At 38.3% G+C, this 11,252-nt stretch overlaps 1 protein-coding gene across 4 annotated transcripts in view; it reads right to left on the reverse strand.

Annotated features, from left to right (window-relative positions):
* Positions 1-11,252, reverse strand: part of LOC117941785 (cytoplasmic dynein 2 heavy chain 1) — a 102,874-nt gene that overhangs the window by 24,815 nt on the left and 66,807 nt on the right. For all 4 annotated transcript variants that reach the window (XM_034866902.1, XM_034866901.1, XM_034866903.1 and 1 more), the window contains 5 exons: positions 10,734-10,894; positions 9,560-9,685; positions 6,174-6,284; positions 3,491-3,560; positions 3,063-3,148 (listed from right to left, as the gene is read on the reverse strand). In XM_034866902.1, coding sequence (XP_034722793.1) covers positions 3,063-3,148; positions 3,491-3,560; positions 6,174-6,284; positions 9,560-9,685; positions 10,734-10,894 — 554 coding nt within the window. The remainder of the gene's footprint in view (positions 1-3,062; positions 3,149-3,490; positions 3,561-6,173; positions 6,285-9,559; positions 9,686-10,733; positions 10,895-11,252) is intronic.

Here is an 11,252-nt window from a genome sequence, read left to right on the forward strand (position 1 = left end):
GGTTCACCACTGTTCCATGTCTTCGCCATTTGTGGATAATGGCTCTCACTGTTGTTCTCTGGATTCCCAAACCTTTGGAAATGGCTTTATAACCCTTTCCAGACTGATATATCTCAATTTCTTTCTTTCTCAATTGTTCCTGAATTTCTTTGGGTCTCGGCATGATGTGTAGCTTTTAAGGATCTTCTGGTGGACCTTACTGTGTCAAGCAGCTCCTATTTAAGTGATGCCTTGATTGTGAACAGGTGTGGCAATAATTAGGCCTGGGTGTGGCTAGAGAAATTGAACTCAGGTGTGGACAACCACAGTTATAGTATGTTTTAACAAGGGGGGCAATCACTTTTTCACACAGGGCCATGATGGTTAGGATTTTTTTTCACCTTCAATAATAAACACCTTCATTTACAAATTGCATTTGTGTTTACTTGTGTTGTCCTTGACTATTGTTTAAATTGGTTTGATGTTCCGAAACACTTAAGTGTGACAAACATGCAAAGGAACAGGAAATGAGGAAGGGGGCAAACACTTTTTCACACCACTGTATTTGCAGCTGTATCATAGGAATAAATAGTTCAAAAATCATACATTGTGATTTCTGATTTTTTTTTTAGATTATGTCTGTCACAGTGGACATGCACCTACGATGAAAATGTCAGACCCTTCCATGATTTCTAAATGGGAGAACTTGCAAAATAGCAGGGTGTTCAAATACTTATTTTCCTCACTGTACGTCTGTTTATTGTTTGTATACATGTTTTCAATTACTTTGTGAGCACTTGAGATAGTGAGCTACCTACAGTAGTTCATCACACACAACTGCCCACTTTTTTGTTCTCTTATGGCAAACAAACAAAACCCTGATCTTTCTGTCACTCACTCACACACACACACACACACACTCACACACACACACACACACACACACACAAAAAGATGAAAACAGGGAGAGAATAAATGAGAAAAGGAGAAAGGGCAGCAGATGAAGTGAGTTGAGAGTAAGCGATGGTCGAGTGGACAAAAGTAGCTGTGACTTTGAATAATTAGGCGATCATGTTCTTGGATGAGGAATAACATTACCATATCAAATTAAAACACTTTTCAGAGATTCAGTGAGAGAGAGTGAGTGAGTGAGTGAGTGAGTGTGAGAGAGAGAGAGAGAGAGAGAGAGAGTGAGAGAGAGAGAGAGAGAGGCTGATTAATTTCCATCCAAGGTTGTAAATGAAAAAATAAATAGTCTGGTTTTCTATAGGGATGCAAAAAATGTAATTCTTTACACCTTCTATCTTGTTATGTAGAGATGATTTATTAATAGAGCTGTTATTCAAAATTAAAAAATACTATGTTCAGTCTCCAAACATCTTGAGTTGATTCTGGGACCATTTTGCTTTATTTATATTATTTTCCATGTGCGTGTTGACCAGCAAGCAAGTTTACTACAAAGACTTATATTCACAGTTGCATGCACACATACATAGCCATACACACACATACACAAACAAATCCTCTGCCGGTTTAACAGCATGGTAATGACAAAGAAAAGTGAACTCTGGGTTAAGTTGTTAATAGTGCTGTCAGTTAAATGCCTTATTAACGGCCTAAATGCAAACCTGATTTAACGGCGTCAATTCTTTTATCGCAAGATTAACAATCTTTTTGGCCTAGCAAACTTTTGTAGTATTATTCACATGCTGTTGCAACAACAAGTAACGTTAGAAAAACTACAACGCCACACCGGCTCTAGCTAGACCGGAAACAAAACAACAGGGATGCCACACACACTTGTTTGGGCTTGCGAGCCGGCCAAAGAGTAGTAACGTTACGTTTTGAGTGGTTGGCGAGCGCGAGACGCCGAAATGGATGCCAATAAGATTCTGAATGGAAAGTTTACTTTTTAAAGTTGACAAATGGTTCCATTGACAAGAACAAAGTGATATGTGTGTTTTATCGTTGTGAACTGAGCTATTATCGCAGCACGTCCAGTCTGAAATGCCACTTGACGGCCAAGCACACAGCTGATGCAAATTCTCCGACCCCTTGTCAAAGTATTGTTTTCACCCTTTTATTGATAGACAGTGTTACACTGTGTGAGAGATTATTTGCTCCAAGTGAGAGTGTTACATGCAAAATTGAACACTACAGTAGGCTATATGCCAAGGTTGTTTTCAATAAAACCGTTCCACTTTTCCATGTTGATAAGAGCATTAAAATGAGAAAAAATAATGGGACAAAAAAAAAATCGAGGGACATTTAAAATAGATAAAGATGTGCGATTAATTTAGATTAACTGCCAGTTAACTATGACAATAATGCAATTAATCGCGATTATATATTTGAATCGTTTGGCAGCAGTAGTTATTACCCTTTCTGCAGGTAAGTTGATGACTTTCTATGTCGGTGTAACTTCTTCTTTTCAAATACCAATCGGTATAGTTTTTTTTAATTGTCATTAGCTGCCCAGGGAATAAATAAATCAGTCATTTGTATAGCTATTTTATGTTTAGATGTGTATGTGAATATAAACTGTACATCCTGAATATAAACTGTACATCCTGAATATAAACCAAACATCCTGTCCAACTGTTTGCCCATTTACGGTTTGGGTCTTGTGTACCATGTGTTCATTTGTATCATGTGACGCACTTTGTCTATAAAAACTGCTATATCAAATAAACTTATTTTATCCAGTAATTATGTCCTTGTGATAACCAGAGTGGAAATAAGGTATGATGTGCGTATAAAATACATATTTAGGTTTTCACAAGTAAAAGCAACCAAAAGTTTGTAATTTCAAAGGGCTCTAAAGCACATTATACTAAGTATTGATGTTAAGTATCTATATGCGACACCGTCTAATGCTAGTAGCATTCATAAAAAAGCATTAACTCAATGGTAGGAAAATTTAAAGGGAACAAGAAGCTAGTTAGTTTCTTTATGCCATTGCCTTCTTTCTGCATACAGAACTACTACAACATTTAAACAAGTGCTGTATTCTTCCTCTTTTTCATTTAATGCTACAGTACATTACAGGACACAGGATACATTGGAGTGTTTGTGTAATTTACCTGTGGTATGTAGTTGCGCCTCTCTTGGCAGACAGCATGGAACCAAGCCAGACAGAACAATGATTGGGCTCTGGCCAGGATGCCTCCTGCACACATTTCAATCAGGAGAGACTAGTTGCACATTTGCGACAGTTATACACAGCATGGTAAAATACACATTTCTTTGGATAAGAGCTAATTTGATTTAGGAGTGCATTGAATAAAAGGTTTTTTCATTATCAGTTTCTGTGCTCAATAAACCTTGAGGGCAGTTATATATTCATCAAACAACATACAACAGATAAGACGGAGGAGAATAAAGGATGCTGTATTCTGCCGTGAATGCTTTTGAATGCTGTGTTGTCGCCCCATTTGCTGCTGTTCAGTTTCTGTCCCAGAACTTGCAAGCTTGCTAGAATTTCTTTGCTTAAGACAAGAGAAAAGCCCACCTTTACTGATCTGCTCTGGACTCCACGACTCATATGTTCTCAGAAGATTTTTCTTCAACCCAGGAGGAGCCTGTAGATGGGAAAATAAAGGGAGGACAAATAGACAGAAAGGAAAAGGACGGGGTAAAAAAGGATAGATGGGAAGTGGAAGAAAGAAAGGCTTTCATTATGACGGAATCTCCTGCAACATTCAAACGTTCAAGGCAACTTAAAAATTGCAAGGTCAAACTGTAGTCCTGGCATACAAGGGATAAATTGAACATGTGTGCAAGACTTATGTGCTGCATGGTAAGGAGATACAGGACCAAAAAAAAAAAAGGCACTGCTGGGATTTGAACCCAGGATCTCCTTTTACTAGACAGGCACTTTAACCATCTAAGCCACAGCGCCTAGTGCTTAGCAACTGTATACATTTGCAACACATATAAAAACAAGTTTGTAGAGTAAATGTATGAATATGTACACTACCGGTCAAAAGTTTGGGGTCACTTACAAATTTCCATTTCACTCCATTATAGACAGGATACCAGCTGATCTGAGTGGGTGGCTGATCTTTAATGCAATATCTACATTTCCCATTATCAGCAACCATTCATCCAATTTTCCAAAGGCACATTTTGTTTATTAATCTGATATTATTTTAAAAAACTAACTAAGAAAACATTAAACAACCCTTTTGCAATTATGTAAGCACACAATGTAATCTGGAAACTGCTGCCCTGGTTAAAAAAAAAAAGGCAACTGATCTCAGCTGGGATTCTGTCCCCAAACTTTTGACCGGTAGTGTATGTCCTATTAATAATTCAAGACTGGTCATCAGAATGTTTGGAAAACAAAGGAAAGAGGATAGACAGTACCTAGACACAAAAGCTTTTACAGATCTAGATTCTAAAGTTTGACAATTACAACAAGAGTCTTTGAAAAAATTGAAAAAAAACATTGTTTGGTCACTGTTGGACACCCATTGGCAGTTAACACCCATATTTACACTGTACTTTAGTTGGTACCTTCTTTACATTAGTAAGCACATATTGTATATGTGAACCATTGTCTGTACATTTCACAACATTGTGTTCTTTTTAGAATAGAAACAGTGAGCACACATCATCACAAAACAGTCTGCATGAAGTACTGCTTGGGTGCGTAGAAAGTGTGTAGATAAGCATCCAATGACATCAGTTCACACATCATCAGCTTTGTTGAATATTTGGTACCTCCATCTGGAGGATTTTAATAACACACAAAACCAGTAATGCACATTTACTAAATTTGTCCAAATTGCAAAATCACTACGTATGTACAGTAGAAGAATATTTGCAAGATACTTTTTTACATTGAACATTCAGCCAGTCTAAATATTACTCATTTCAGCTGCAGCAGATCAGTTTCCCCATATGTATCACTGAAGGTATATCTTGAGCTTTTATTCACCCTTAAGCAAGTATTATGTTCCCTCTCCTTTTAAACCCTAATGACTAAATTACTCTTTTGTTTCTCTCTATTCTTACATTGAGCTACTGCCTTTCGGTTCAGTGTGTTTTCATCAAAAATACATTTGTATAATTCAATATTTGCTCTACGTTTGAGCTGTTGGTTTGCACTGTAAGTCTAATGCAAGGCACTTAACATATTCCCTTTCTGTAGCTTCAACATTAAACTGCAAAGGGGAGTCGAGTGTGGGGAAAGGTGTTCTGGGTTGGGTGTTTGTGTGTGTGTGTGTGTGTGTGTGTGTCTGTGTGTGTGTGTGTGTGTGTGTCTGTGTGTGTGTGTGTTGTATGTGGCATGCAATTTCATATGCTGTAAGTTGTACTGTGTTACTATTAATACTACTATTACAACTACTAAAATTATATTATATTATTATTATATTTCACACAGATTAGCTCCAGCACCAGTCTTGCAGATCAGTTCTATATAATTCTAAAATAATCACACTAGCAAAAAAAGAGCTACAAGTATCAGTTTCTATGTGTACTATTTATTTTTGGTTTGACTTATTGGCTCTGACACTTGTCCTGCAGTCCACAAATGATATATTACAGTAACTTCTGTGTCTGTGTGTGTGTGTGTGTGTGTGTCAGAGAGGGAACAGAAAAAAATAGACAGACAGATAGAGAGTGTTTGTGCAGTATGCTTGGCTGCCGAAGCAGCTAACCCCATGAGCATGACTCCCGGAAACACACTGAGCACCAAAACACGCATCACTAACACATAAGCTGCAGGCTACTGCGTCTCCTTACAAATGTACAGAATGTGTGGCTGCATTGCATTTGTAGCCAATATACAGTATAGAGGGTAAAAGACGCACACATTTCCATGAATACATGCGACATTTCAAACAAACATACGTAGATCCTACATACATCCTACACTCTAGTAGTGAGTATGCAACCTAGTAACATGGCTCAGACAAACATGACTGCATTCTGTAGATATTCACAGAGATCAACAGTCTATGTTTGGGACATTTAAAGTTTCAACACTGCATAGAAACTAAAACGAAATAGATGATGAGCATTTGTACACAGTGTGCCCTCACAAATGTGTAAGGTCCATGTCTGTGTAAAGATGAATTAGTTCAATGCTACCCAACATAAACTTCATTGTTAGCTACTGTACGAGTATTACGGTGTTATTGATTCTTTGCCTGAATGTGTGGTGGTGAATTTGTGTGTGTCAGTACCTCGTAAGTGATCTTGAGGCTGGACTGCAGCAGTATGGGAGGAAATCTGGGGTGAACTTCAGCTGTCAGCCAGAGACGAAAGTCTGCTTTAGGATGTAGCACATTTAACTCCTGTAGAGGAAGGACAGGACAAACATTGAACACATTAGGGGGTCACAGGAGAGTTATTTGAGACCAGACTACTTGTGCAGCTCTTCGTTGAGGTCTTCATTTACACAGACAGACAGACAGACAGGCAGACAGACAGACAGACAAACAGACAGACACACACACAGACACACAGACACACACACACACACACACACACAAACACACACACACTATAGTAGTATTTTAAAGCATTCAACCCATAGATTGCTTTGTTGATTGCACACATTGTTCAGACACTGTAACACAAAGGTACATCCATTTTCTAAACAGCTTATCTTGTTTATGGTGGCAAAGGGCTGGAGTTCATACCAATATATAAACAAATGCAGACCTCAGCCAGCTGGATTGAATTTAAACACAGGCCCTTCTTGATGTAATAAAAGTGCAAACCACAAAATTCCCACAACAGTAGTAATAGTAGTAGTAGTAGTAACTTCATCCTGCACTTTTTCAAATTCGTAACTTTAGAATAATCCACCAACTTCCATAGATTTCCTAAACCAAATTTCGAATTTGTAAATTGATATTTAAGCAACTGTGAGTTGCAACTAAAACCCCACTTAAAACAACATTTTTAATTTTAAAACCTTTCTTCAAGATTTGTCTTTGTAGGAAAATGTGGTATAGTCATTTAAACTGTATTTATACAGTGGGGTCCATTGAGAGCCGTTTACTCTCTTATGCATGTGGATGCGGTTTACATCAGAAAATAGAGAAAATACTAAATACTACAAGGAGGATTACCATTATATTATTTTTTTATGTAATTCTTCCTCCATTAGAATCATTGCACAGTGTCAGATTCGTCACAGCGGTAAAACATTCACTTCACTTCAAAATATGTGTTTCTCTCTCGATCTGTCTCAAAGACTTATGGTTAAAAATAGCATGCTTGCACATTAGGGTCTGATTGGATACTAACACACACACACACACACACAAACACACACAAAATTGTAATCAATGTGTTTCTGCATCATTTGAAACTTAACTCATTCTTGTGGAAGCATACATGATCACAAAAAAATCAAAATACACAGAAACTGACAACCCTCGAAGGGAACTCTGTCTCTCATGGAGTGTGCGCGTGTGTGTCTGATTTGTCGGCAACCAAAATTCCTCTTGAACAAATTATAGTACTGTGAGAAGATGCATTGACAAAAGAAGAAAAGGATTGGTAGATACAGAAAAAGGACAAAGAGTGGGAGAGAACGTTTTATTATTGATGATTCTACATCCAAACCTTTCTGTGGTAGAATATATCCATAAAGTTCAGATGCACAGAGTGCAAAAGACACACCACTCGTACGCAGATAGATACTTACACATACACAATTTTTTGCTGAAGGAAAGTTGTATCTTCATACTAGAGTTTATATACAGTAACTACTAATATAATCCTATCACAATTAATTGACCATTAATAATGATATGTATAATAAACAATATATGTGATTCTGGACAGTATGTAATTTAGTTATTTTGATACAAAACTCTGCATCAAAATATGTTATTATTTCATTATATTGTGATTGGCAGACATAAAGACATTTAGAGTGATAGACTAATAGATAGATATATTGGAAAATAGATATTGGGGTGGTTGATGTGAAAAATAAGAGGAAGAAAACAAGGGATAAAGTGGAAGAATATGAATAAACAGGGATGAGATGACATCTGCACTGCCAACTTCAATTATCAACACTGACCGCACTCCTTCGCTGTATCTCTTCCCTCCTCTTCCTCTCTCTAACTGGCCAACTGGTTTAGTGAAGGAGGGAAGGACTGGAGAGACAGATGGTAAAAAGAAGCTGGAATATTGTTAAACTACAGAGATACAGTAAGACTCAGCAGATGGACACAGATACAGAAACCGATCCTAAAACAAAGCCCTCTCTTGGTAGAATTTCCACCTGCCTGCTGAGTCTTAGTTTATTTGTCCCTATTTCCCTCTTTTCACTCCACTGTGTCTTCATTCTTTTTTTCCTATGCTCCCTGCCTCCCTCATTCCCCTTGTTGCGTCAGTTTTTCATTTCAAGCTTGACTGCTGAAACCGCTACCTCATTGGTTTCTGGCCAAAGAGCGAGACAATGAAACAATAAGAAGAAGAGAGACAGACAGAAAGAGAGATTTTGTTATGCAATATGGGACAAGAGATGTGTTGATAAATTGTGGGATGTAGCAGGGATGTAGAGGTGAAAACAAATACAAATTAAATACTAGGAAAAGAGAAGAGAGAGAGAAAGGGAGAGAGAGAGGTGAGTCGAGTGAAACGTACAAGGACAAAAGCAGAAGAGGAGAGCTGTGGTTTAAGTCACACAAAAAACATAAACACGCTCTCAGTCACACTCAGATAAGGGAACACACAGAGACATTGGCCAATCACTGCTAACAGCTGTGCCTCCAACTGAGATATGACCTGCTACAGTGACACAGCACTAAACAGAAACCCAGGAAAAGCACACAGACACAAATAAACACAAGGAAAGTGAAGACACATATTAACCCACTTACTGTAATGTGACACACAAGCACATGTACACAATAATAAAAACATACAGGACACACAACATGAGCACTATTGATGACAGGCCGACGCTGAAACCAGGTGCTACCACACGGAAAGACTGTGAAAGACAAATACGCTGAAAGACTATTCTTGTTTCCCGCAAATAAAATGTGTAAATACCCCCTTTTAAAACCTGAATTAACAACACAGAGAGCGTGCTGGTGGATAATTAAACACAGAAATGCAGGAAGACGGATTGGGAGTCGGTCATGCGCAACGGAGGCGGATGGTGACGGTAGCAGGCCTGGTTTCAAAACACGAGACAAAACAGCGACTGGGTGAGTCAGTTTAGCAAAGCACAACCCCTCTTAGGTATGAGAGTATACACACATCCAGGCAAGCATAGGTTTCATTCTCTCAGGGGAGGAGACTAATAACCATTAATGCTGCGAGCTAGGTTAGTCTTTAGTAGCTGTGTTTTGTTGTTTAATGAGCCCAGGTTAGCGTTAGCCTTGTAACACAACATACGAATATACAGAATCATTGTAGGGTAACTTGAATTAATTAATAAGGGTCCTTGTCAGATGCGTTTGTCAACCCATCTTAAACAAAAACCACAAACCTATTCTGGTACAACGTCTCAATACAAGTATAAACCAGAATATGACCATTATATGAGCACTTTCACACCTGTCCCGAAGCTATACCACACACACAGAGTACTTACTTTTTCCAGGAGCGGTAGCCATATAGTGACTAGGTGAAGGTTTTTCAGGCAAAGCCAGTCTCCATTTCGAGAACATTCTCTGAGTGTAGCTAAGGCCACATCTGCCTGCCCCTGACCCATGGAGATCTAGACAGACAGAGATAGTGGGGGAGGTAGTAGGTTGTGGGAAACAGAAGCAGTGGGATGGGAAATTTGATTCTTAAAATTGTAAATTTTTTAAAGTTAGGGGTCAGATAATCTGATTCAATATGTGAATTTGTCTATCTACTAAACATAAATGAAATACTTGCCAAGTGAGTTCACCGATAAAATATTTATTAATGGTATTCACACATTCACACGCCAGTAACTCATAACTAATTTGAGTTATATGTAACGGATTGGACTTGGAGTAATGTTATATGTAGCAGCCATATGAGTGGAACGCACCCTGTACATGTTTAGCTCCCCGTATATTGGTTTGCATGCAATAATAATTAGTTGTAGCTACAATGAATATTGAAATAATATGTTTTTCTGTTAACTACTTGAATATTCTTAGATAATACACATATTAGCTACATTTTCTAACTTGGCAAGCAATCTTGTCACAGTTATTTAAAGGATGAGCTTAAAAATCCTTTGAAAATACAAGTCAAACTGTAATGAAGGAACTTGTCACGCCAAACAATGGAATGACTCTTCTTATGTGTTTTCAATAGTTTTTACAGCGGAGTTCTATGGACCTGGGCAGAGACAACCAAGTTATAGGTTTTGGCTGTTTTAGGCTGTTTGTACGTACATTTCTTTGTGGGTTTTGGTCTCATCAGTGAATTTGTTGATAATTACAAAACTATACAATAATACCAGCATTGTTTTTTTAAATAGTTGTATTAACCACATGTTGAATAACTGCAGGTATGTAGGAGTGTCAAGTGCAAGGGCAGTTTTCTCAGACAGACATCTTGCTGTCTTAAAATGTATTACAATCGATGAACTCCACAGGCAGAACATTACAATGAGCTATGCCTCAAAACTGTGTTAAACATTCCACAAGCTGCAGCATTTTCATTTTTCCTGTTTAGGTGCACAATATACTATTATGTTGACCTGATCTGGTATTCTGTTATTTTAATATTCAATTGCACTTGCTAATCTACTATGACTTCTCCAATTGAAATATGTTACCCTCTACCTCATGATAGTTGTCCCTGCCCACGGTTTCTGCTGCTAGATCTGCAAGCTCCTGGGACGGATCTGCCCCTGGAGAGATGATGATCAACACTGGCTCCCATTCCAATGTCTCAGTGTAGAGACGTCGCAGGTTCAGAGGAGGGGGGGAGAGCTCTTTCATACCTGCAGAGAAGAGAGGGAGATAGAAAGAGATGAAGTGTATGAAAGACAGATGAGTAAAGAGCTTTCCAACATCTTATTTAAAGGTGATATGCCACTCAATGTCATAGTGACTAGATATATTGCACAGACAGGGCCCACCAGGAGGTGACAGATAAAAGGCAAAAAAACAGCAGGCAACAAGAAGTGGCGCTAAATGTTAGTAAGTAGAAGCAAACTGGCATTTGGTGAGAGTAGATAGGAAATAAGGAGACACACAAATCAAGAGGGAAACGATTCTAGGGAGAAAGAGGGTGGACATGAAAAGGGAGGGATTGACAGTGCCTAAAGGGTGGTCAAAGGGAAGGGAGGTTGGGGGGGG

Source organism: Etheostoma cragini, chromosome 3 (assembly GCF_013103735.1).
Source record: "Etheostoma cragini isolate CJK2018 chromosome 3, CSU_Ecrag_1.0, whole genome shotgun sequence".
Lineage (NCBI taxonomy): Eukaryota > Metazoa > Chordata > Actinopteri > Perciformes > Percidae > Etheostoma > Etheostoma cragini.